The sequence below is a fragment of the Camarhynchus parvulus genome, chromosome 1A (genome assembly GCF_901933205.1).
Source record: "Camarhynchus parvulus chromosome 1A, STF_HiC, whole genome shotgun sequence".
NCBI lineage: Eukaryota > Metazoa > Chordata > Aves > Passeriformes > Thraupidae > Camarhynchus > Camarhynchus parvulus.
The window spans coordinates 48,094,709-48,122,200 of record NC_044586.1 but is presented as its reverse complement, the minus strand read 5'-3'; the positions used below and the strand labels follow the sequence as shown (position 1 = coordinate 48,122,200).

The window sequence follows — 27,492 nt, the reverse complement described above, 5'->3', positions numbered from 1 at the left end:
CCTATCTACCCCAACGCATGGTAGGGTTAGAGGAAAATCAGTGCCAAAAAAAAAAAAAGGATAAAGAAGAGATAGGGATTATCTTTTCTTCTTCTGCAATAACACAGATTGCTTCAGTCCTGCTGATCACAGTGTTTTTGAAAGCAAAATGTTGGACTTTATTTTAAAACAGAAAATGCCATTTCTGTTCGGTAACAGAAGATAAGTTCTGTGGTGTTTGGGGGGGGAAAAAAAAAAAAAGGTGTGTAAAATATAAAAGAAAACAAGCAGGAACATCTCGGTGTCCGTGTCGCCCCCAGGCTCGCTGTGGGGCCCGCCAGGCGTGCTGTGTGCGGGGCGCTGTGTGCGGGGCGCTGTGTGCGGGGCGCTCCCCGCGCAGCCCCCGCGGCCCGGGGCGGGCGGGGCGCGGGGCGGGGCGGAGCGGGCCCGGTCCGCCACCGGCAGGGGCGGGTGCGCCCTCCGCGCCTTCCTCCGGCTGCGCAGCGGCGGCGGCGGCTCCGCTGGGTTCCTGCTCGGGCCGGGGCAGCCTGCGCGGCGCGGCCGCCGAGGGGACGCTGCGCGACCCGTCCGCGCCCCACAGCCCCGGTAGGTGCTCGCGTTCTCCGCGGGGCTGCGCGGGGGCGGCCCCTCCCGTGTGCCGCCGCTGGCTCCGCCGCCCGGGCGCGCATCGCTCTCCGCTGCGCGGGGCGGCCGCCGGCTGCCCGCCCCTGCCTGCGCTGCTGGCTTTCCCCGGCGGAGCCCCTTCCCCGGGCCGCCCGGCCCTTCCCCCATCCCCTCTCGCCCCGGCAGGGTGAGGTGGGCCGGGGCCGCGGGTCAGAGCCGGGTGAGGCGCAGGGCGGGGGCTCCGTCCCGTCCTCCGCTGTCCCAGCTCGGCGAGAGGGTCAGGGCCGGGCGGGGGGCAGCGGTGGGACGGGGCACGAGCGCTGGCGGCGGGGCCCGCGGGGGAGGAGGAGGAGGAGAAGAAGGCGGCGGCGGTCGGGTCGGCAGGACGGCCCGGTCCAGGGAAATGAGGGAAACGCTGGCAGCGTGGCAGCCCCTTCCTGCCGACACAAAGTCAGCTCGGTGGAAACGCGGGGCTGCTGCTGCTCGGTGGTGGTCCCTTGGCTCCGTCTGTGGAGTACGGGGCCGCGGACGCTGTTGGTCCGGGAGTTGTAGGGCTCAGCTCTTGTTTAGTTAAAATGCATCGTTACAGAGGGCAGCTCTGAATTCCTAAGGAAGTTAGATGTGGTGTTTGCAGGGAGATACTTGTGGAAGCAGCCTGTGTGCCTTTGGTTACTGGCCTCTGAATTGCTGAAGTAGGGAAACATATAGAAATTATATATTGTTTTTCCTCTTAGATAAATGCTACCATATGTTAAGTCATGTGTTTGGCTGAACCACTAAGGGGCTATGTAACTCCCCTGATTTGTTTATTTTCCCATTTTCTCACATTTAAAAGAGTTTAAATCACAACGTAATAACTCCAGCCTTGGGTGAAGATCTTTGCATATACCAGGTATTTTAATATTCTACGTGGCCTGCTATGCCGCACAGACTTGGAGCCCGTGGTAGCTCTTTACTGATTAACGCCGCTGACTGCTCCTCTCTTTCAACAAAATATTTATTTAATACTAATTGGGGAGTTATTTAGAAAAAGTATCAAAACCACAGACCCGCACCAGAAATAGCTACCTAATGACTGTCATGTTGTTTTCTCTTCTTAAAATCTTTCGAAACTTCTCAAGGTATGAGTATCTTCATTAGCACATATTTTCCCTTAGGGTTTCTTTTAAGTATGAAGAAATCTTTTTGAACCGTTGATTTGCATAGTTGTTTGTGTGGCAAAACAAGTTTTGTGACTAGCTTTAAGCCTGCAGGTAGGCTCTTCGCAAGCTAATAGCTTGCTATTGTCATGTAATAGCATCTAATCCCTGCAGGACGGTGGAAGCACCTGTTGGTTTCAGGCCCTTGCTTCCATCACTTTGCAAAAGTCCTGACCACTTCACTCAGTGAGAATGCAGAGTAAAGAGATAATAATTGGAGTAAAGAGATAATAATTGGAGTAAAGAGATAATAATTGGAGTAAAGAGATAATAATTGGAGTAAAGAGATAATAATCGGAGTAAATCGATAATAATAGTTGCTTCATAGAACCATGAGGTCCTGTCCAGCCTCTCTAAGCGCAGTCTGAGTGCTTCAGGGCGTGTGTGCTCTACATAACATGGTTTGGGTTAGAAGGCGCCTTAAAGACTATATTTTCAACCCCCCTGCCATGGGCAGGGCACCTTCCACTAGACCAGGTTGCTTAAAGCCCCATCCAAACCTGGCCTTGAGCGTTTCCAGGGATGGATTACCTGCCACCTCTCTGGCAAACCTGTGTCAGTGTCGAATCACCATCCCAATACCAACCTCAGAGGCACACTGCTCTAGTCGCTTGGACACTGGGCCACCGACTGTACCTCTTTGAGTGGCCGCCCACATTTAATGAGAACTATTAGTGCTTATAGAGGGGAGGGATGATGTACGCAGCCTAAAATTCTAGTGGAACTTTGAAAAATTAATATTTAAAAAGTGAATTCCCGAATGTTTGTTTTTCAGGGTTTTGGGGGAAATACTAACACGCAGGAAACAGATTTTTAATTTTTTCAATAAATCATAAGATGGATTGATACTGTGCAAAAATACCTGTCTACTTGCAAATTATATTGCAGCCTGAAGATTAGGTGTCCATAAAATGATTCCACAGCAGACGTGGAGAACTTGTTCTTAAATATTTAAATTGATCAAAGAGAATTTGTTATTCAAATAGAACTTAGGTTCTGGTTTCTAAACTTGTAGTTCCAGTGAAGTCAGGGAATTGTCATGGGAGTGTAATGGCTGCAGGTCTTTCAAGGTATATCACTAATCAGTATGTCCATGAGTCATTATCTAAGTCATATGTGTGTTCACTTCTGAGTTTTTCACTAAAATTTGCTGAGACCGTGTAGGACTTGAGGCATAATTATTGTAAACCTCCATGTTTTACCTGCCAGTAGCCAGCTGTATTAGGCCTGTGACAATTGTTTTGCTGTTAACACTACTGGAATTATTGTAATTGTTTTGCAGTTTAGGAGGCTCTATCTGAAAAGTCTCACGTTGTTCTAAATCCAAGATTGTACATAAATTCTCAGAAAAAATGTAATTTACATGAGTGTCAGAAATCTGATAGTCTTGCAGTGAGATCATGACATAGGCGAGCAAAACTAGCAGCCCAGTGCTGCTGCACTTTGCCTCTCAACAGTCTTGAAAGTTGTCCTCTAACCTATTATTAAAGTTATATTCTCTTTTACTACATTTAGTTTCCTTAGTGGGCAAAATCATGTGAGCTTGAGCAGCCTGGCAGGTGAGCTCACCTGTCTTATCAATTTTCATGCTTCCTAATACTATGTGTACCTCAGGTCTTGTGGCATGAGTATACAATAGAGGGGTGATGAGGAAGTAATTTTGAACTGGTATTGCTGCTTGAAATCTCATTTCCTAGTATTTCTTAGATTAAGCATCTGTAACCTATAAATAGGTGCCCCTGGCTTCTTGCTTCATCATCTAAAATTCTGTGACTGACCATAAATCCAAACACAGCCTCCTCATACTTTTGTTAGGGGGTATATGCATCCTGAGAGGACTTCAGGATTTTTTTTGTTAAAATAAATAAATGAATATTTTTCTGGGTAATTTGTAACTCTAATTCCACCCTGTAATTTGTTTCTATCTGCTTGTGTCTCAGTGTTATCCACAATTTAAAAATCTTATCCTTCTTCAGTAGTTCATTGATGTTTATAATAAGTGGTGGATCACTATATTAAATGGTATTTCACCCAAGGTTCCTGAAATTCAATCACACTGAAGTTGTCACATTAACAATAGTTACTCTTTTGGAATTGTTCAACTATTTTTGCTCCCCATATACAGTACTGTATTTTTATAATACAGAAAGAGTTTGTATCCTAATTTGCAGACTGAGCTGCACCGTAGCATTTTCCAGCCTTGGCCTCACATATGCTCAGTGCCAAGAGAGTGTGGAATTGTAAGACTCTGTAAGACTATCAGGACAGAGGGAGCTGCTGGAGCAAACTTTGCCCTGCATTTGATGTTACTGTTGAGTCAGTATTAGTGGCAGAAAGTTGCACAATATGTTTACCTGTGCAAATACATGCTAGGTCTCATGGCAGTCCAGTTAAAATCTTAACATTGAAATTCATTACAGTCTCCCCTTTATTCATAAGACTTGCTGGCTGGTTTCCTTCCCTTCTCCCACCCTCTCTCCAGTTGTCTTTTGTCTAAGGAAAAGGTAACCATCTCCTAGTAGCAAAGGTTTTTTATTTTATTTTTTATTTTGATCTGTTTTGGTATCATCAGTTTTTTGAGTCATCATTTCACAAATGTTTAAGCTGATATTTGCTAGTATTGCTGCTAGAAAGCTGCTGACCCTGGCACTTAATTCTGCTTTGGATCAGCCTTCGCTTTCTAGGGGAGGTGGTTGATGGACCTGCCATGGCTGCTTGTGTGCTTGCTGGTCAGCTGAGTATTGGTAACATGTGAATGGTTTTGGAACTGCATTTGGGTTGATTCAGGCAGAGGTTTGTTAAAGGAGTTTCTGTAACAGATAGTTTCTCTTAAAAGAGCTTGATCCAGAGGGGATCCCATCAGGAGTTGTTAGAGTTTGCAGTGGTTGCATAGTAGCATCTTTGTGTCAGCTGTGCATAGTCTCAGTGGTAAGGTCACTGTAATAAGCACCTTTCTGTCACTGAGGGATGCTGTTCCTCAAAGGATTTTATATGTTCCTAATGTGGTAAATTTGTACATAGGTAATGACATACAGTGAATTGCTATGCAGCATAATTTTAGATTTCCCCACTCATGATGATGCTTTGATTATAATATCTCAAGGGATAGAAAATATCTGTGCTGTATTTTAGTTAGCAGATAAATACCAGTTGTTAAGTAAATATTAAGTGTACAAATTATGTAAATATATAATACCTAAAAAGAACACATTGTCCCTAGGTTTGTGGGTTTTTTTTTCCTGTGAAATTATTCCTCACAGATACGGCTTATGGTTTTGATAGTGCTTGCTGTAAGATTGCACCTAGCCAAAATTTCGATTGTGGATTTTTTTTCTGATATCTTCATGCTCAGAAACCTAGAAAATACAGGTTTTGGGGCTGTTTTGTGTTTCTTCAGTAGGAGGAGGTGAGTCACTCTAGAGCTGTTAAGAATCGTGTCACTGACTGATTTCCTCTCCATTTTTAAGTCTGTTTCACCTCATCACTCACAAATGACGGCCTGTCAGTGCTATTACGGACCAGTAGCAATGACTTGCCTGCACCACAGGAGCGCTTTGGTTCGGGGTGCCTCATGCACATGGAGGTTATCAGGCACCAGCAGCAGTCTCATATGTGCAGTGTGATCCCATTAGCAGTGTCCTGTAGGCAGAGCATGGTGTGTGGAGGCTGCCGCTGCTGCCCATCTTCCCAGAGCTGGTATGCAGTGCTTTCTCTGCTGGGTGCTCTGCTCAGCCAGTGACGTGCTCTTTTCATCCTGCAAAGGCCAGAACCTACCCAAATCCTACCTCACATGGGAGATGAGTCGATGAAAAGGGGCTCCACAGTGGAGCATGGATTCCAGTGTCCCTTAGAACTAGAGGAACTAGAGACACCAACAATGCTGTGAGCCGTGGCTGTCACTGGGGAGTACCTTCCCCCATGAGTTTCCTCATGAGATCAGCATGTACTTTGCTGGGATGAAGTGGAGAAGTAAGTTGGTGAGTGAAGTTCAGCAATTTGTCCTTGATGACTTTATCTATCTGAACTTCCATATGTGATATTATCCAACCCCATGAAACACAGAGCTAAGATTCTCTTCAATAGATATGTCAGCAGCAATGGTATGATTTACTTCATCACATATAAATAGTGTGGGTTTTAGGGACTGTAAATCACATTCTTAACTGTATGGATCAGTAAATTTTTGTAACAATTGAGAAGAGTCTTCAAAATATGGATTGAGTGCTTATAAGGCTAAAATATTTTTGTTGTTGATTGGTTGTGTTGCTTTTTTTTCTTGGATTGGTTTGGTTTTGTTGTTTTAATTGCAGAAGGAATGTGGGTTAAGTTTCATTCTCTGTGGGAAGAATGAATGCCTTAGTACTTTTATCTCAGCTTCTCAGGATTCAGAAGAATTTTTCAGTGTTTGAGGCTGGCTAGTGTGTGTGTTGCCTAAGGTGAAAGTACTGGCTTGATGCCGCTAGCAAAAGCTTGTATGGACAGTGATTTGACACGTCATTTGGAAAGATTTGTTTTGCATGTTAAGTTTCAAAAAACTCCAGCACAATGCTGCTTCTCATGTGTATTTCCTTTGCTAAAAGTGAAACCACAGAGTGGTAGTCACAACACAGGACATGTACCAGTAGCTGGAGTATCTATTTATAATTGTGGAGTAAGCTTGGGTTTAATTTCCTACATGGATCTACATTCATTTGTTGTAGATGTCTTTTAATAGAAGTAAAATAAAATCTTGTATTTAAAAGCAAACCCTTTGGGTCTGATTCCATTGTCTAGAATACCAAGATAGATCTTGATATGTATATGGAAGAACATGATTCTTATAGGAAGTCTCATTTTTATAAGAAATTAATAATTTTACTTCATGGTACTATTTGTCACAAAGGAGAAAGAAGATATGTATTCCTGAGTCTCTAATTTTTTCTGTGTGGAGTTTTGCCAGAACCTCAGAGAATTTGTATGGATGTAGGAGTGCTACCTGTAGGGAGCAACTACTGGGGTCATAGCCTGTATTTCCAGAAGACACAAATGGTGCATGATTTTACAATAAAATTGAGTTATACTATTTACTTTTTAAAAGATATAATTTTTTTTCCATGTGTGTCCTTCACTAATTTCAAATTAAATTAATTTTGTAAACATATTGGTAAAACTATTCATAGCCTAGAAAGTAAGCAATCTGGGTAAGAAAATGCATCCTGCATTTAAACAAAATAGTCTTAAGTGATTTTGAGTGTCTCAGCTCTTTTGTCCATGGCATATAATCCAGGTTGGCAGAACCACTGGTTTAAAAGCAGAAGTCACATAAGAATAGCTAATGCTGTCCTTGACATATCTAATTCACTGTGTAATATTGAGTAAAAAAAAACCACTGCTCTGAACTGCTTGCACATAACACACTGAAATATCTTATCAACAGAGGCTGGATTAAACACACTGTTGTTTCATTGATTATATTTACCAGGTATGAAAAGCTAATTTTTTTTGTTTGTTTGAAGGATTTTTTGCTGTTCTCTGGCAGGAATAAAATGCACATGCTAATCATTGAGGAATGCAGTTTGTGCTAAAAAAAACCCAAAACCACCAAAAAAGACAATGTCCTAATCTACTGAAGTCTTGGAAATAAAATAAAAGCTCAAGTGATTTTTTTGTTGTTGTTGTTGTTGTTGCTTTTTTTGTTTTGGGCATTTTTTTGAGGGTTGGTTTTTTTTGTTTTTTGATGCTATGTAATTTTGAATACTTGTTTAACTGCAGTATAGTGTATGCTGCTTATATTAACAAATAGCAGATATATACAAAACCGGGTATAACATTATTTGACCTTGCTAGAAAGTGTACAAACACTTAATTCCTGATCTGGGGGAAAAATTGCACCCTGAACTGAATGCAAGCATTTCAGGCTGCCACATGTTTAATATTATATAACCTGAGTACAGATTTGCATGTAATAGTATAGAAATGCAGGCTTAATATTGAAGGGGATATTAGCTCACAGCTTGTAGACTTGTATCTGTGTTAAGAAAAATTCTCTGTTTCCAGACTTTTATGATGACTTACAGCCTCCTTTTAAATTTTTGTTTATCCTTGTAAGGTTGTTTTTCTTTATTATTATAACTACAAATAGGTAAGCAGCAGCCAGAGAATACTGAGAACAGTTATTCTTAGCATTTTTTTAATTATAAGAACAGATATTTAAAGTAATAATGTCTTTAATATTTATTTTAGATTTGCTATAAATAATAGTGTTTTTAAATATATATATTTATTTCTGTAAAAATTTAGAATTACACCTTGAAGATGAGAGATAAAGATGTCTGATCCTGACTTCTCTCTTTCACAGTTCCTTGCAGAACAGACTTGATTCTTTTATCCCTTAGTTGGTTTATTTAGGTCATGTAATTCTTATCTAGATTCTTCCATTTGGGGATTATGCATTGAGATAGACTTAGAAAAAAACTGCACATGGGTCCCAGTTAAAAGTCAAGATAGCACATAGAGCAGGGTATTTTTTGTTTATTTAGGCAGAGCAGAGTAATTGCTTTTTGTTCCATACACAGCAGTCCTATCAGTGCAGTTCACAATGAACAGTTACACTTTTGTGGCAGTACGACATTGTTGACCCCAATATTAGAGAGCTGCTGTAATCTCTTTTTCCATTGCTGCTGCTTATTTTGCTGCACTTGATGTCAATTTTGGAGTATATTACTTTCTGCTTTATTAAATATTGTTGTTGATTTTGGGACCTCTTCCTAATCGGCTAAGGTCAGAATTCAAGATAATCTTGACCTTCTAAATTCTTGCCTCTCATCTTTGCTTGTTTTTGTGGGCCCATTTTGTAAGCATAATCCACTCATGTTACCAGGTTGCTACTGGAAATACTATTATCCTGGGAATGAAGTAGACTAATCTACATGTTGCATTATCATCCTTCAAAACATTAATTACAATTGTATTTGAAACGCCTTTTAAACCAAAGTTTGTGGCAAGTGGCCACAGCTTTCTGCACGGTAAGTAGGGCAGAGGCTGTGCTCCTGCCCTAGTGAAGTGTGTCCCGTGGCACCATCTCTGGACAAGTGTTGAGAAAAGCCTGATAAAGAATTACCCAAATTGAATTGCATTCAGCTTGGGACTGAAATCTGCATTTCATTCAGTGTTATGTCAGTGAGGCAGGATTCATAGGAACTGTTAATTTGTCAATTATCTCAATGCAGTTTCCCCTTGCACAATGATTCTAGGAGGGAAACTTGCATGATGACCACTCTGTCTGATACATGAATGTAGAAAGAACTCATCTTGGTGTGTTAGAAACTTTATATCCTCTAACAAAATGTGATGATAATTTGCTTGGAAGGATTATAGGTTTGTAATTTTCCTAAACAAAGTGGTTATAAGCTTCCTCCAGGAAGGACTTAGCAGGGTTCCCTCAAGAGACACAGGTTACTTTTAAAAGCAAGCATCTGCTGGTCAACTTATTGAAACTAGTTTAGGTATGAAGAAAAAGACATGCAGTAGCTCTGTGGAGTTATCTGTTAAATTTTTTGTATTTTTGTTGAATATGTCATAGCACACAAGTGGAGCAGAGTGGGGGAAAGCCCTTTGTTTTTCTCTTCCTTTTTTTTTTGTAACCTACTGTTTTCTATGCCCTATGGAGAGCATTTTAGACTGTCTTGGGGGTTATGATACAGAAGGATGCAGAAAAAAGCAATCAGTGACTTTGGCTCAGAGCTGTCTTTTCGTATATCCTCTCCCTAGTAGTTTGTGTTCAGCATAAATAATTTTTTTCTGCATGGATGGATGTGCAACTCCATGCAGGGAACTGGACAATGACATAGCCAGCACTCAAGAAGGATTTATAACCTCTAATTTCTTGTCTTCTCCTGTTCAGGTTCTTTTGTGGATAACTTTTTGGGGCACTGATGCACAAGAGAATTTTTTGGTTTTTCTGCTGTCCAAGTTGTAGACCTTGTGACTGAAAAACTGCTTAAGTTTCGTGCTAAGAAAACAGTCTGAAGAAAAAGAAAATCCATATTTAAATCACACAATGCTTCCCAAACCCAGCCATTTTACATTGCAACTTGAAGATGTTGACATTGTCTGTTGCCTATTTTGTGGTGTTTTCCTTGGCCCTTGCATCTCTATGGGGTTCTGCTGTACTCGTGGGGACACTGCCTGTCAGCCCTGCTATGGGCTGCACATCCTGCCTCAGTCTCTAATTAGTGGTACAGGGGAGCCTTTTTGTACTGCCTGATAGAGAATGGTGTAGTAATAAATGATTATTTGTATTACTTGGCACTCATAATTCAGGAGGATACTTAGGTTCTAATTCTCCTGTGTCTGCTTGATGGAATATTACATCAAAGAAGAGAAAAATAGTGTTTGGGTTATTTTGGCCCATTTCTAAAGCAATCAAAGGAATGTTGTTGGTACTGCTTTTGTGTATCTGAGTTTGAGCAAGCTCAGTTGTGATCCTGTGTTCTTTGTTTTTAAATGATCTTAAAATGTGCAGTATTAAAAATTCCAGACAAATTTTCTAATCAGTTCTCCAGTTTCAGTTATGATGTCTGATACTGAAGATGTGGAGTAATGGTCCATAAGCATTTATAAGGGTTCACAGCTTATCCTGTTTTATTCCTATTCTGTCTTGAAATACTTCAAGAGGAAGTAGGAAAGGCCTTGATGTCCATACATTATTTTCCTGCTGCTGGAATGTGCTGTGCAACACTTGTCTGTACTGTAGCACTACTGTATTATTTGGTAAATCAAACCTCATGATTTTTCAGTATACTGTAATTTAGGAAAAGAATCCCTAAATTTTTAAAATTCCTTTCAGGTTGAGGCATAGCATACTCATTTTTCCTTTTTCTAAATCAAAACACATTCCACACTTAAATAATGCATATTCTTATTTGTTGATTGCAGCAAATAATGATCCCTGAGACAGGTGAAAGGGGATATTGGGATAAAAGCAGTCAAGGTTAGGTCATGTGATTGTTTCACTTAGATTCTTCTTTCTGGTTTTGTTCATACTCTTGTTTTCATGCTTTGAATTCATGATGTGTTTGTTTGTTCAGAGTAAAACAAAGAAAGAAACTTCTTTTTTTCAGTGCAGACTTAAAGCTTGTAGCTGTTCAAAGTACAGCCAGTGTTTATTGTAACATTGATATATTTCTGGGTGTCTGGAAGAAGAAGCCTAAAATAATTCTGTTCACAGACTTTGAAATAAAATGAGTTTTTCTGCCCTGACGGATTCTTTTTTGCCTTTTTACAAGACAGATAAATGCTATCTTTCACTGAAAGAGGTTATTATATGAGATATATTTATGGCTACAGCTAAAGGGATATATTATGGTCTATAATATGCTGTGAGATTTCCTTTACAGCACAGCATTAGCACTCAAAGGTATTTGTCTGCTTTTAACTTAGATGATAAGTATTTTCAAATTCTAATAGAACAGAAAGAAATATTTCTGTATTTGCAGGTTTTTTATTTCTCTCCTGACCATTTTATTGTAAACTTGAAGGGATAGAGCAAAATGACTGAGTCTTTGGCAAAGAGGATCTGGACACAAATCACTGACTTGAAGATACTGAACTGAGTGAAGGCAAAAGGTTTTCTGCATAATAGTAATTTTTTCTCCCTAGTATAGACCACAAGAACTACGTGGGTGTTTTGGTGCTTGTCATCAAATAATTTGCATTTCTAATAACAGCAGTTTTTCTAATAATTTCTAAGATAATGTTTTTGATGTTTTTCAGTCACGGCATAGGACTGCAGAGGCTTAGGGTTGCCATAGCTTTTGTGATGGGGGTCTGGCACAGCTGCTTGGATTAGAGTGAGAGCTGATTGCATGTTTGCAAATGTGGCCTTAGTGTAGATGAATCCCCTGATTCAGGGATCTTGTTGAAAGTCGAGCTGGATGTCCAGGCTCAGTGCAGCATGGGCCCACCAGGGCTGAGCATGAGCGTGGGGCAGAGCCAGGGGCAGCTCTGGCTCTGCAGGTGGAGGGCAGTTTTGGTGTGGCCTATGCGCCCTGCATTGCAGGAGGAGGAGATAGGAGCATTTCCTCTGAGCCTGTGGAGTTTGTGGCCCACTTTGACTCTGTGTGGTGACATGTTCTTCCCAAGAAGCTTGTGGATGCTTAGGCACTGTTTGCTTAGAGTGGTTTTCAGTTTATTCTGAAATAATTGGAGTACTAGGGTTGGTGCTTCTGTCATCGTTGACCATAATGTTATTCCTCTGGCTGTACCTATGAGGGACAAATGTGTTGTTACATTTCTATAATGCAGAGATTAAAGTGTTGACCTTCTTTCAATTCCATTGAATGCAGTTTTTGTAGTATCCTAGAGACCAAAATGCTTAAATCTTTTCTCTCCAAAGCACAGTTTGCTATGCTGTGTTGCCGAATAGCAACTTGCACCCAGAAGCAGGTAGGGTTTTGAAGGAGTGCAGGTGGAGTTGTTGACTTTTACCACATAGCTTTAGGAAACTAAAGACTGCTTAGACAGAGCTCTGATAAGTACTTAGGTCACAAATTGAAGGACTGAAAGTTAAACTGAATTTCTAGGGGATTAGATGAAATAAGTGTTTTTTCAGAGCACTTGATTTGTGGAGAGACACATGAAATCAAGACATCAGAAATCCATCTTAAATCTTCCCTTAACCATGGGTGTTAAGAAATAGGTATTCAGAACAATCATCATTAATTTTATTGACTAGAAAATCTATGGGGTTTTTTGCTCATCGCAAAAGTGCTTTTTTGGCTGTAATTATGGTGAAGTGGTTTTTAGTTTTTGTTTTTATTTTTTTTTTTTGTTTCCCATAGGTGGCTGCTGCTTTAATGCAATAGTGTCATTAGCTTGCTGAACACTAAACATGAGAATAGCAGGTAAGTATGCTCTGTAAAATCAGACTTCAGTCATTCATGAGACAACTGCTATGGACAACAGTAACAAGTTGTGACAATAAGGTTTTAAAGTCGTGGAGTCATAGAATACCAGGTTGAAAGGGATCTCAAGCAGTGTCAGTCTGACATTTCTTGTCAGAAGCATGATCTAGACAATATAGCTCTCATGTGAAAAGTGGTGATTTCCCCAAACCTTTAGTGTTTGATTAGTCTGTCAGCCCACCAGGAAAGCCGAGACCCTTGTGCCTGACTAATCTGTGTCCTGTTATGGGGACCCTTCAATGATCTTCCTTTTCATTTGGGTGGCTCTTAAGTGACTCTGGTAATGCATACTTTTGTTACTCATTGGTGTAAAATTCTCCTGCTTCACTGTTAGAGACATAAAATATAGACACTGTTAGAGTCAATAAAATATAGAGCTCATGCTCAGTGAGGGGTGGTCATACATTGAAGGCAGGTAATCATTTGGGATGATGTTGTGAGTTAACATTACAATTAAGTTACAAAGAACCTCAGAAGAGTGATTTCACCACAGTTCCCGGTTCAGCAGGAAGGTACCTGCTCCTGTCTCCCTTGGCTGACAGGTGCTGTGCAGGTTTATCAGCTACCAAGTACTGTCTGATTTCAACAGAGGCTGACCAAGGTGTTTCTGCTCTGCTTCACCTGTTAGCACGTGCTTGAGATTGCAGATTGTGTATGTATGGAATTGCTGTGGATTGCATGCTCACAGCATTCCTTCCATCCAGGAAGTAGCAGCTGTATTTTACCCTATATTTTTCATGCTGCTATAACTTCCTAAAATTTGAACCCTAGCCCAGCACTCTGTCCAGCAAGATTTTAAAATGGCCAGTGCTGGGGAGTCCACCACTTCTTGGGGAGATTATTCTAATGGCTGATTGTTCACATTGTGACAAGTTTTCTGTGTTTAACTGAAATCTTCCTCACAATAACTTGTACCCACTACCCCTCTTGTTTTCCACGTGACTCCTTGCAAAAAGGGAGTCTCCATCTTCTTTGTAGCCACCCTTGAAATACTGGAACATGGTACTAAGTTCTCCTGTAAGTCTTTTCTCAAGGCTGAACAAACCCAGCAGTCTCAGCCTTTCCTCATCTAGCAGGCTTCCCAGTCCTTTGATTATCTTTGTGTTGGACTGTCTCTAGATTGTCCACATCTTTGTCTTTTTTCTTTTTTTTTAATAGCAGAGTCCAACACTGAAGGGAGTGTAACAAGTGTGGCCTGACAAGTGCTGTGCAGAGAGGAATAATGACTTTATTTCTCTCTGCTGGTGATGCCCCTGTTCATGCAGCCCAGCATCCTGTTGGCTTCTTTGCCAGCACCCTCCGTTTGTATTGAGTTGGTTGTCCACCAGAATCCCCTAGTTCTTTTCCACAGATCTGCTCCCCAGCTGGGTAGATTCCAGTCTGTTCTTTATTCCTGGGTTATGATTTCTGTGGTAGAAGACTTTACACTTGTCCTTGTTGAACTTCGGTGGTAGTGTTAGCCCATTCCTCCAGCCTATCCAGGTGTTCCTGCAGGTTGGCTCTCCCTTTAGACATGCCCCCTTCCACTGAGTTTGGTATCCTCATCAAACTTTGTCAGGGGACACCTCACTTAACTGGCATAACAGGCATTGCTGTTCTACTTTATTGGTGTTTAATGGAACTCACTTTGGAATTGGGATGGTGGAAGAGCAATCGCCTTGTTAAAATGCTGTAGCTGATCTGCAGTGACTGCTTAAGCTGCCATGAATTGACATATTTTGGCTGCTGTTTCTGTAAGATGATGAAGAAATAAGGAAATGGCAAAGGGTTGTCTTAAGCCACTTCCCCACCTCACTAAAATTGCTCTGTGCTGTTTTAAGTGTCTGAAACTTTCTTAATGGTTGCTGGGAGTTTGAAAACTGTAAGAGCCTTTTCATAGAGCTAAGTTACTGTCGTACAGGCTTTAAGAAACTCATTTTACTTGACAGAAGGGATGGTGGTTATAAAAATAAGATCTTTGCTAATATAACATTAAAAGAAACCATTTTTTGACATTTTGTCACAGTAGAATAGCCTGTGTAGCAATGGAATAAATCTGACTTTCTGGTGCATTGCGCTTTTATCAGTAGTTACAGCGTTATTTTGCAGAAGGAGAAATTGTTGCCTCTTCTAGAAGAAAATGGCACCTTTTCCAGAGCTTGTTAATGCATACAATTTTTGTCACTACTCCTAATTTTGCTTTACTAACCACAGTATGTATAACTGGAAGCAATCTGCTAAAGTGAAACTGATAAAGAACTGGAAAATGCTCCAATTTTTGAGTACCTGATTCATCTGGAAAACTACTTTCCACACATGTTTAAGTTTTTTTTTTCCCTTCCATCTAGCTATTTTTTATTTTAAAAACCACAAGGTAGATATGGCAGTTCCTACAGGATGTTTCACCTGTAGCAAACATGCCAGTTTTGGTTCAAATGCTTAAGGAACCTTCTAGGAGATTTCTTACTGCTCCTTTGAAGGGAGCACTTGCAGTTCAGTTGAAAAGCTCAGAATACAGGGTAGAGGGGATGGTTGGTCCTCAGACTGAGTTCTTGTTCATCTCACATCCTATATACTAAAACATGCACTCTAAATGCCACTTGCTAGATGACACATTCCAAAATCTGGTACCACTTATGGTTTTAAGCAGTGTTGCTTGGAAGGCCTTTACCCCATTTCTTAACATATGTTGAGATCATCTGTTTCTCCTGTGCTTGCACATGGTTCCCTTCCTTTCAAGTGCAGTGGTCTTTGGAGTTCCAGCATAATATTTTTAAGCTAGGTTTGCACCTGTGTTTTCTTACATCATAATGTGTGTGCTCACACATGAAAAAGACCAAACTACAAGTAAAAAACCCTTGTATCTTTCTTCATCTTGCTTTTCTTTTTGTATCCACTTATCTTTTTTCAGCCTTTTGGGAGGGTTGATTAGCATCTCTCATCCTTCTCAAGGCTGAGTAATCTGTCTATTTTAAGATTTTCTGAGCAGCCCGTCACAGCAGCAGTCTGAGATCTGCAGGAGTATATAAGTTTGTTTTTTTCTAAAGGATTTGGCTGGCAATCTGAGAAAAAGAAGCATTCTTTAAGGTTGATTCTTCCAACCAGTTTGATATACTGTGGTGAGATAGGAAGGCAGGATGTTGATCAGATGCCTCCTCGCCTGCCTTGTACTCTTAGTCAGTATTTTTTAGTCAGTATTTTACAGTCATTTAAGAGTGGAGTATTCTGTAAAAATGTACTGCAAATTATGCTAAAAAATGGTGAGGTTTGTGGCTGTATCACATTTCCATTTCAGGTGTAAGCTGCTGTGGTTGTGTGCTTACAGCTCTCCTCCCAGGAAGTAGATTGGCCACTCAGCACTGCAGAAACTTAGCCCTGTAAAACTTAGAACTGCCTATTTCAGTATATTAAAAGGGAGACAGGAGAGGTACTGCTTTTCCTTACTTATTTTAAAATAGGCTTTGAGTTATCAAACTTATTTTCTGAAGGTCATTAATATACATTTCTTGAAAAGTAAGTGAGAATGCTTGTTTCTGGTTGGCTGGTGGTTTGGGGGTTTTTTGTTGATTTTTGGTTGGTTGGTTTTTTTAATGTCACACTCAGAGCTGACTGACCATAGTAGCCAAGCTGCAGTATATAAACAGATCCCTAATCACTCAGTCTGGGCCATATATTAAAACAGAGATGGCTCCATTTGAGATCAGGGGGAAACACAGTATTTGTGAACAGTGAAGAACCAGGTACTCATGGCTAAGAACACGCAAGTGGAGTGGGGAAGGTGGGAATTTTGGACAACAGCCTTTGGACAACAGCCAGGTAGATCATCTTAGTTCATTTGGTTAAACTGGATTTTTATGGAAGTCTGGTTTCTCCTGGCTGCTGAGCTGAGTTGGTGTACTAGAGTGTCAGAGAATGCATGGAGGTAGAGAAAGTTAAAACCAGAGTGCATTGCATAACCTGATGGATTGATGCAGTTGCAGTCTACATTATAATATCCATACTACATTATAATATCCATCCATAATATCCATCCCTTTTTTCAGATTTATTCTGTTTAGTAAGTCCACAAATGATCATCCTATTTCTGAGTTCCCCAGAGTGTAATCTGATACACATTTCTCATGTTGCTAATTTTGGTAAACTACTGTTACCATTTGCAGGTAATTTTTTGAAATATTTTCTGTTTTTTAACAGGTGCTGCAAAGTTGGTAGTAGTCATAGCAATATTTTTATTGACGTTTTATGTCATATCTCAAGTGTTTGAAATAAAAATGGATGCAAACTTAGGACACATATTTGGTAAGTGATGGCTTTGTTTTCTCTGGACATCTATTAATATTTACTTGAGCCTTTATCAAGAATATCATGTTAGTTTTGCCTGAGCTCTTCAATTTAAGAATTGAATTTATCTTTAATAGATGTGCTTATTTTTTACATATATGTGTATTAAATTATTTTCTGTATGAAATAATAATAATAATTTTGATTTTTTTTTTGTCTGCCAAGGATACATAATTTTACCTGCTTTTTTTGTTGTTGTTTGTTTAGTGGAAATGCATTCTTAGTGTAGAGTAATAAATTAGGTGACTTGAATCATGTTTCTGGAAATGTGTGCTCTTACTACTGCTAAAGAGATTTAGAATTTGTTTTGGGTTTTTTTTTTTCTCTTGTGTAGGTATGCTACTGTGTTAAGTTGAATGTGCAGTAATCAAAACATTTTAGATGTGTTATGCAGATAAAGATTAGCAGTTGAGGTGCCTCAAATTTCAGAGTCTATTTTGAACCAGAATTTTCTTTCAAGGTGCTTTTTATTACCAAAAAAACTCCTAAACAATGTTTGGTACATGGCTGGAGTTCTTTAACTCTGTATTACTGCAGTGTGAGCTGCCGTCCGAAGCAGTCAGCAGAGACATCTCTAGTAATCATTGTTGAGACAGAGGTGTCATTCAGGTGTCATTCAGGTGTGTGTGTGGTGGGGGCACTTGTGTCTCTTCATATCTCAGGAAAGGGAGTCATGAATGGCTGAGTTGAAATACATCTGAACTGCAGGCTTCCAGTTTAGGTGAAAGGAAGTCCATCCCAGTGAAGCTGTAAGGAGGGAATTAATTCGCTTCAATCCCCTGAGCTCCATGTATTCTCAGAGGTTTTGGATCTCTGTGGGTTTTTGACTCCATGGTTCTCTAAGAGCCATAAATGAAAGCAGTGCTTCTGAATGGGATTCCTAATCACTTTCATTCTGCTAATGCATAAAAGCTGTTTTTTATTGCAGCATAATATTCAGGTGGATTTGATACTTCATTTCACCCAGCCTGTTTAGATAGGGGTACAGGAAGATTTTACATTTATTGGATATGATATAGCAAATGACACTTTAATAGTAACATCTTGTAAAATTTTCTTTTTTCATTTTAGCTAGATCAGCGTTGGATGCAGCTGCACGCTGTGAGTATTCATAGGCATGTATTACTGCTGTGCCTTGCTTTTGCTAATAACAGAAAGACTGATGAATTTTCATAGTTAAGAAAGTCTTAATTACACTTCAAATGCAATCAGAAACTAATTTTCCTCTTCTCCTGATTTTCCTAAATTTCTGGTAAAGTCTGTTTTGTAGTTTTGGCTTGTGGCTTTTGATGACGGTGCCAGAGCAAGCAGCAGGGTGACAACAAGAAGTTGGAATAATGATGTGCTTCAGGAGCTTAGGTTATTTTAAACTGCTCTGTAACTACAGATGTGACAGCATTTGTGTTTGCTGTCTTCCTTGAATTCCTTCAGAATGTATTTGTCTGTTGGCCTACCTGTGGTGTTCTCTAAAATCTTGGTTTATTTCCTTTTGAAAGCTACAAAACCTCCAAGATACAAGTGTGGGATCTCTAAAGCTTGTCCTGAAAAGCATTTTGCATTCAAAATGTCAAGTGGAGCAGCGAATGTAGTTGGACCTAAAATTTGTGTAGAGGATAATGTGTAAGTATTTTTGCCTGTTGTTTCTAAATGTCTCTTTCAAATACTTAGATCACTTTGCACACAAAATCAGCTGTTTAAATCAGGGTTTTTTTGCAAACAGTATGCGAAAAAACACATGTCAAAGTTTGTGACATGAAAAGGTCAGGTTGCATTATAACCTTATCTCTGATGAAGCATACTTAATGCTCTGCAGTAAATGCAGAAATTTATGTTGTTGTAATACATGCAAGATAGCTTGCACTTTGTTTCAGGTTTATAGACTTAAGGGTTAGTTAGCCTTTGTCAAGTCAGATGCACACCTGTCTCTAAGTAACCTGTCCTGGTGCCTCTAATAGTAATTCAGTGAATAATTGTATTGTCTTTTGCAAGTAATCTTCTAAACTGTATTTCCTCAGTACCAATGTCAGAACATATTTTCTACTTTTCTTCTAAGGTTGTCTTCAAAAGGGAAAAATAGTATTTTAATGATTGATAGTTATTTAATTGTGCTGATAGTAGCTGAAGTTAATAAATTCATACAATAGTGAAATGAGGAAAACAACTGCTTGAGACACAGTTTGGTTTGAAGTCCTCTTTTTAATTATTACTGATAATACTGTGGTTTTGACACAGTATTATCAGTAATACTGTGCATAAAGTATTTAACTGAGTACTTTTCAGTAAACCCCCATAATGGGAATATTAATATTTAGTTTTAGACTGTGTTTTTCCTCTTTGGGTGATAATGAGCAGGAACAACCCAAGTGTGCAGCTTCCTATAACATAATCTAATGCACTTGATTTTGCAGGTGGCATGTCAGAAAAGACATAATGTTAGTGTTGTTGGAAGGAGATTTTTTTAAAATGTCAGTCACACTTAACACTTTTGCCTTCCACTTGCATTTAAGCTACTCCAGTTTAGCTGTTTCTCAGCTTACAGTATATTAGTACAGACAGCACATACAGCAGCTGGTGCTAAGGAATTCTAGAGCCAATGGCAGCTTCTCTGTGAACAGCAGAACCCCACATAATAGGATAATAACCCCACATAGCTAGGATAATACATGTATTAAAAAAAGAAGATCACTTTACTCTCCAAAGTAACTGTAAGGCTAGTCTCAAGTGATCTTTAGAGAAGATTCTTTTTAGGACTAAGTAGCATTCCTGTGTAAGGCTGGCTTAGCTCATGCTTGCTGGCTGGTGTGGGAGTCAGTTTGCAGTAGAGCATCCGGTGTAGCTGGGGAGCTGCAGGTGCTCAGCAGGAGCTCACCTGGACACCCAGAGGCTACAGCCTGCTCCGTCCCTTTCCACTCTTGCAGGCTGCTCCTTCCCTTTCCACTCTTGCAGGCTGCTCCTTCCCTTTCCATTCTTCCTGGTGACTTGCTGGGTGACCTTGGGCAGGCTGATCTAATCTCAGCCTGGTATTTCTGCTGGTGTTACAAAACATGCTGCTGTCTCATTCTGGTTGCTTAATATAGGGAGCTTAATATCTGTGAACACTTAAGCTGATTCAATGATTAAAAGTTGTGGGGATGCAAGTAATATTTTAATTTCAGGATTGTAGGGTTGTTTTGTTTGGGATTTTTGACTCTTTTTTTTTTGTTTTAATGTCTTGCTGACTGTTTAAATAAGAAGAGGTTTTTCTATTTCTGTCCAAAAAAAGGAAAATCCTCTACTAGATCTTTTTCTGAAGAAAGTGATGAAAAAAAAAAAAAGTAGTTGCTGGAAAAAGTCCTGTAAGTGGGCACTTCAATACACAGATATTGGATTCTAAAGTCCAGCTTTCCTTGGCAAACATCTTTCTGAATTCCTTCAGAGGGGAACTGGTCATGTCTGTCTAAGTGTCCACCAGGAAATTTGATTGATTTTCGATGATCTCCTGCTTTGCTCATAAGAGGTTTTATTTTTTTTTCCAAAGCTCTTAACTTGTAGACTGTAAATTCGTGGTAGAATTCTAAAACTGATGAAGGGCTGCCCTCCTATGGGAAGCTGTTGCATTGCAGCCTGTTGTGTTTGTGATGATGCACAAGCTGTCTCAAGGGTACAAAGTAATACATCAGAGCTCTGAAAAAAGTGTATTTCCTCTTGAGTAGCTCTTTTTTTGCAACTCACAGTTGCAAAAAGGTTTTTCTTTTTCTGATTACTTTGTGTTCTTCATACTTCCAAGAGAGGACAGCAGGAATGAGTTTTCATAATTTGTTAGCTTTTAAACTCATTAAATAATTTTTGTTCATTGTGTGCTTGCAAAAAAAAAAGCTTAAAATGTTGGTTATGTGTCTGTGTTGAGCTCCACAAATTAATATTTGGTTATTTTTTAAAACATTAATAATATAACTACATGAACAGCACTGTTTTTGTGGCACTTTTAAAATACAGATGTACTTTGAAACCATGATTAAGCAATCAAATTAAATCAATACAGCTGGGGATACTTGATGTTTTATTCTTAATTCAGTGGTGCTTTAAGAACACAGATTAGTTCAAGGAGATTTTACTTCATTTAAGTACTCATGAACATGTGGTCTTTTAACTGTCTCTCTTAGAACTTGATCCTATTTAAAAAAAAGAAATACTTCACATCAGAAGATTGCTTGATTAAAAGTATTTATTTTGTTGCAGTTTAATGAGTGGAGTAAAAAATAATGTTGGCAGAGGAATAAATATGGCCTTGGTCAATGGTAAGTGACATTTTAAGTGGGCAGATTGTCTTCATTTTCAAATTGTTTCTGAAATTTAAGGTGAAATACTATGGGATGGTGAAAGGCAAGCACCAAGGAGAAAAGGAAGTACTCAGCTTATTTATACTGAGATAATGTCAGATATTGGCACTGACACCTTGTTACAAAGCAGAAAAACTCACTGCATTTTTGTTTCTAAAAATGGATTGTAAAAATAGTAATGTGGAATGTGGTGGTGACTGTCTTTTTGATACATCATGTAAATTCCTAATGCAGAAATAGAAAGACATGAGATGCTACTTCTTTTGACCTTGTGTATTGCCACCACTAATTATACTGTAGAATGCATTCTTCTGTTGCTCTGTTTTCAGTGAAACTTCCTTAGCATCTTTAATAGTTTTGTTGCTACACACAAAGACCAGTTCAATATTTCCTCACTTGAATCAGTATATTTGGTCTATGGACTTTGTCCATAAATGCATCCTGTTAAGTAATTGTGTACCGGGTTTGTCATTTTCGTTAAAACTAAACAAGTTTAGCTGTGTTACCTTGCAAGCTGAACTGAATGTCAGCACTGGCACATTTGTCTGTAATGTGTAGGAAATGATTCCTTGTAGCACTGAGATAGCACTTTGTCATTCACTGCAATAGAAATTCCTTTTATTTGCAGATTGTACTCAGATTTATACCATCTAAAGCACAACTTGAACAATACTTCCTAATCCTATGTTGCTTTCCTAAATTGTCTCCATCTGTTCAAAACCAAAATACCTATGTTTGTATTTTATAGCTCCAGTCTTTCTCTCTGTCTTCCAAACTTTTAATGAATGTATATGTTGAAAAAAACTCCACCTTCCATCAAAACTCCTTTGTAGACAGCATAATAAGAAAAGGTGATGAGATATACTATATTGTCCACTTTTTTCTATTTATTCTGGATGTTTAAATCTACTTACAGTAGTAAGTCTATAGCAAAACATGGGGTCTAATTTTAATCTTTGTGACTTTCCATATGGCACAAAAGGCAGCCTATAGCTATACTGTCTATTTTTGCAAAACCAACTTTAAAAAAAGGCAGATATATGACCTGAATATTCTTTGTTGGTTTTAGAGCCTGTGGGTGTTTTCATTTATTTTAGATTCCACTTGAAGCAAAATCAGAATTTTGCCTAGAATCATAGAATTGTCTGTGCTTGAGGGGACCTTTAAGATCACCCAGTTCCAACCCCCTGCCATGGGCAGGGACACCTTGCACTAGACCAGGTTGCTTAAAGCTGTAACCAGCCTGGCCTCCAAGACTTCCATGGATCTTCTCACTTTTTTCCTTTTACCTTTCCCTGTACTTTTTCACAAACCACTGTACTGTTTCCATAAAAGAGATGTTAGAATTCATTTATCTAGTGTCTTCTGCAGCACTTTGTCTGAAAGAGCATAAGAGGAGTTGGGCATGTTATCTGTAAAATAATTTTGGCTATATTTGATGGCACCAAATGTTTCTTTTTCTCTTTTCCTTCAGGTAAAACAGGAGAATTATTAGATACTAAGTTCTTTGACATGTGGGGAGGAGGTAGGTGCAATTACACTGGTCAGAGAGAAACAACAAATGTGCTTTTTTTCTTCCTTCTTGTCCAGACTCCATTTGCTGTGTGTTTTAAGGTGATAGTTAAGGGAGTGCTTCACCTCTACCTTTGTAATTGTGAGGAGAGTGCAACTTTAAAGAAACATAAGTAGTTGAGGCAGGCGGGAAGGGTGTGGTTAATCAGACAGACTTGTTCTCCAGGGTAGTTCTCATTTGTGGTTATGTCTTTACACAATAAGGATTAAACTCTTTCTATAAAATAAGAGTTCTCTGATGCATTTTCGCTTTCTCTCAGTCTGCATCTTTTTATAAAGATATATTTACAAATTTTATATATATTCTATGTATAAATATATATTATCTTTACAAATATTCTTAAAAGTAATGTCTTTTATATAAGAAGGACATTGCAGATGTTTGAATACATAATTGTTGCTTATTATTAAACAGTTTTATGTTCTCTTTCTTTTCAGATGTAGCACCACTTATTGAATTTCTGAAGACCATCCAGGATGGAACAATTGTGTTAATGGCAACATATGATGATGGTGCAACCAAGTATGTAATTGATTTTAAGCAGCAAATGTTGGTTAAACTTTGACATGCTGTTATATACTGAAAAAATACATTATCACACAACCACTTTTAACAAGATTTTGTCCTTCCAAGATGACAGATTTGGAACTGTTTAATAATTTTATAATGCAGATGTGGTTTGGGCACAACAGAAATCAAACTCAAACTAAGCAGATATAGGTGTGCTGATTTTTCTATTGCTGATGGCTCATTCTGTCTTAGGCTAGTAAATTTAGATAGGTCCAGGCATAGGAACATGATTATTAGAGCATACTTTGGTTGAAAGTGTCTGTTCCATCCAGCACTTCCTTCAGATCAACTCCAAGACAGTTTGGTAGTTACAGGATGGCAGACACCTTTCCCATCAAGCCTTGCCTGTATCCTTACATTTAAAGTCACAGAAGTTAGTAATGTGAACCTTGTATTTTTTGGCCTGAGTGTTTTACTGTTTCACCCTAAATCTATTCAATTTATTAATCTAGATGTAGTATAAGAGGGTTTAGGCCTCCTGAGACGTTGTCTTCCAACTTTCACAACTTGGGTCAGTTTGAATAGATAACAAAAATTACTGTCAAATACGTATTACAGTCTCGCAGTGAAAATGGAAACTTCTTTCCTTTTCCTCTGTTGTTTTACTAATAATTAACTTTTTTGTTAATGTGGTCTGTACATTTTTTTTCCTCTTTTGGTTCAATTTCTTTTCTACAACTTGTCTGTATTTTTGATATAGAAGCAGCTTCCCTATGATTAAGTCCTGACTTTGCAGCGTGCAATCTTTACAGTAAATAGTCCAGTGTGTTTACATTCACTGCTTTTAGAAAAGAAGAAAGTAATTTACTGGGGTACTAGCCAAGGTTGCTTCTTCTCTCTGTTGTTCTGTTCACTTGTTTTGTTACTTTACATTTTACCTTCCTCTCCTTCTTCTTTGAAATTTTAGATAATAAGTAGGGTTAGTTTTGCTTCAGTAAGCATGTACAGCTGATGATTCTGAAAGTTTGTTTGCAGATAGAATACAGCTAAACAAGTTGTATTTGGCCTTGTCTTGCCGACAGACAGGATCTACTGCTTTCTGACAATACTACAGCTACCACTGGTAGTTGATAGTAAACATAAATGCCGGTTCTTGGAAACAAAATTGTGAAGAATCAAGCTGCCCTGATGGAGAAAGTTGGAGTATGGGTTGGGCAAATAACCTGCACAGTATTTAATAATTTTCATAATTTTGGCTAAAGTGAGTCATACAGTCATATCTCAATAGTTAGAAGTAATCAGAAATTTTGTGTCGTTTAGTAACCAGGCACATTTAGTAACTTAAAGGAAGAAATAAAGAGCTGCTATTTGGAGATTTTGGAATGATATCTTATCCTACAGAACTGTTTTCCTTCAGATACTAAAATTATCCTGCTTGGGTTTACAGGCACTGAGCCATGCTGGAGGCAGCATTCTGCATTTTGAGTTAACTGCCCCAAGCAGATGAGAACTTATTTCAGATATTAATTTCATTCTTGTAATCTAAAATAGCTTTTACTTCATCTAGACTTCAACTTGAGCCTGCAAACAATGTTTCCTTTAAAGGCTGACTTTTTTGGTTGCTTGGAGAACTGCTAAGAGAACTTGAGATGTATAACTTCTCACAGGAGAGGGCTCTTGGCTTTTGTTGATGTAGTGCTAGGTTTATATCCTGGTTCCTTGAGATTATAGTATGGAAGAGCAGCGCTCTTTGCATCAGGTGATTTCAGAACCAGCCTTACCTGATTCTTAGAGATAGATCTTGCCTAATATTGACTGACTTAAAGTATATTAAATAGAATCAAAGCAGACTGGTGCATTGAGCAATGAAAGCTCTAAGGGCATGTATTTCATTCACATATGAACTTCTCTGGTTTGTTCAAGGCTTAACGAGGAAGCACGGAGACTGATCGCTGAATTAGGAAGCACATCCATCACTAACCTTGGCTTCAGGGACAACTGGGTCTTCTGTGGTGGGAAAGGAATTAAGACTAAAAGTCCATTTGAACAGGTTTGTGATTCTTTAACTTCCTGGAATTTAGCAGCTTGCATTAATAGAGGCATAGCATGTTTTATAAGTGCCATGCATTTGTTCAAGATGGGTATCTATTGCAGTACTGGCACACAGTCTTATTTTCAGGTTTTTTCCTTTTCCTCCTGTTAAACATACAAAAAAAAATATTCTTTGATGACTCATAAATAAGAAAAACAAAATTATATGGTGTAGATCTTACTATGCCAGTAATTAGATTATTGATCTTTTTAGTGAATCAAATTAACCTGAAGAATTCAAAACTTTCTGCCCAAGTTGTATTTTAGATGTGCTAAGAATGGTGAACGTCCAAGAGATCAGTGGGTAGTTAAGGTGTTGGTGTTCCCAGCTGTTAGCTTTGCTCCTCTCTCAAATTGCTGCCATTGCAAAATTTGTAAAATAGAATATATTCCCATAGTTTAGGTGTTACAATTCAGCATGTGTCAATGTTGCCTTTAATCACTGGTAGAAGCAGCTTTGTACTAGCAGAGTAAGGATGTGTTTTCTTCTGCTAGCTTTGTAAGGCAGGGGAAACTAAGTGCAGAAACAGTGGCAGACTCTTGGAGGCAATAATGTCTTACCTGTCTGTAGATGGTTGTTTGGTGGAGAAATAAAATGTTCTTTCAAATCTCTATATTTGTTTTCATAGCCTTGTAAATTTAGTATCCTTATTTATTTTTAACTAGTGGTTCATGCTTTAATGCAGTTGGTCATTTCCTTGCTTCTCTCCTCCTAAGCAAAGACCTATGATAAAATTTAAAAATATTTCCCCTGTATGGTTTAACTTTTTACCATACACTTGTCTGGGCAAGTTACTTTAAATGGTGAATACTTACAGATTATGTTTGATTCAAAGCACAAGAAGTTAGTAATGTTTTTTCTTTATCTGTGGCCTGAAAAGAAGTACATGTCTTAAAGCTGTGAGTTTAAGCAAAAGGATAAATGACTTCACGTTAACAGCAGATTGATATTTTCTATTTATAGCATATAAAGAATAACAAGGACACAAACAAGTATGAAGGCTGGCCAGAAGTTGTTGAGATGGAAGGCTGTATCCCTCAGAAGCAAGATTAAATGAAAACAGAAGAAAAGGAAAAAGAATATGGAAGACAATGCACTTTCTGCTGTTATTAGAGAGAGGGCTATGAAGGAGACTGTACTGTAAAAATTATTTTTAAAGCATGCAGCCATCTTGTCAGTGTGTGCATGAGCACTGACATTTTGAATATTGGGATTATTTATTGCTGACACACATAGAAATTCTTTTTGTAAATATGTCCAAAATAAAAGAAACATCCAATCATTTCTATGCAGGTTTCTTAAAAGCACAGTATTTAGTTTGCCTGTGGTAAATAATACTTGTAGATAACTGGCTAATAAATAATGTATGTGGACAATAAACAGATTGTGACAAATGTACTGTCCTCTTAACAGTGCAATGTTGCTGTGACTATGTAAACTTGGTGGAATATTGCAGATTTTAGTAATACATTAATAAGGAGCTTTAATTTTTTTTATCCTCTACGTTTTTAATGGGATCATCAATTTTTATTAAAACTATTTGGTTGTTCTAATACCAAGTGCTCCAAAAATTTATTTTGTAATCCCTTATCAAAACTGAGTGATCAGCAAAGGAAGACTACATGATAGTGTAACACAGATATGCCATGAAAAGCACAAGAGAATTTTTTTTCTATCTTTAGGGGATGAACTAAGGTAAATATGTAAATAGTATGTGTGATATTTAAAAGCAGCTTGGAAGAATTTGTATTTAACTTGAAAATGTTTGCTTTATAGAAGGGACTGGCACATTAAGCAGCAGTATTGTCACTAAATTTTGCATTTTTTACTGCAGCTTTTGTACTGCTGCTTAACCATTGATTCTCCCTATGGCAGTTCAGCTGCAGTGGATGTGTGTAATGGAAGAGCTTCCTCTTTTGGTTCTAACATCAGG

General features: G+C 38.7%; 1 protein-coding gene across 1 annotated transcript; it reads left to right on the top strand.

The window, feature by feature from the left end:
- Positions 1-458: 458 nt before the first annotated feature.
- On the top strand, positions 459-27,112 carry FAM3C (FAM3 metabolism regulating signaling molecule C). The gene is made up of 10 exons (XM_030959698.1): positions 459-585; positions 12,623-12,685; positions 16,919-17,023; positions 18,137-18,166; positions 18,562-18,685; positions 21,284-21,342; positions 22,859-22,909; positions 23,395-23,479; positions 25,391-25,517; positions 26,523-27,112. The coding sequence occupies exons 2-10, from the start codon at positions 12,673-12,675 to the stop codon at positions 26,610-26,612; spliced, it is 684 nt and encodes a 227-aa protein (XP_030815558.1). The 5' UTR covers positions 459-585; positions 12,623-12,672; the 3' UTR covers positions 26,613-27,112.
- Positions 27,113-27,492: the final 380 nt, after the last annotated feature.

Excerpts from the sequence above, each read along its gene's own strand:
- FAM3C (XM_030959698.1), top strand. Across the intron at positions 21,343-22,858 it reads AAATATGGCCTTGGTCAATG|GTAAAACAGGAGAATTATTA; the intron begins GTAAGTGACATT and ends CTTTTCCTTCAG. Across the intron at positions 23,480-25,390 it reads TATGATGATGGTGCAACCAA|GCTTAACGAGGAAGCACGGA; the intron begins GTATGTAATTGA and ends GGTTTGTTCAAG.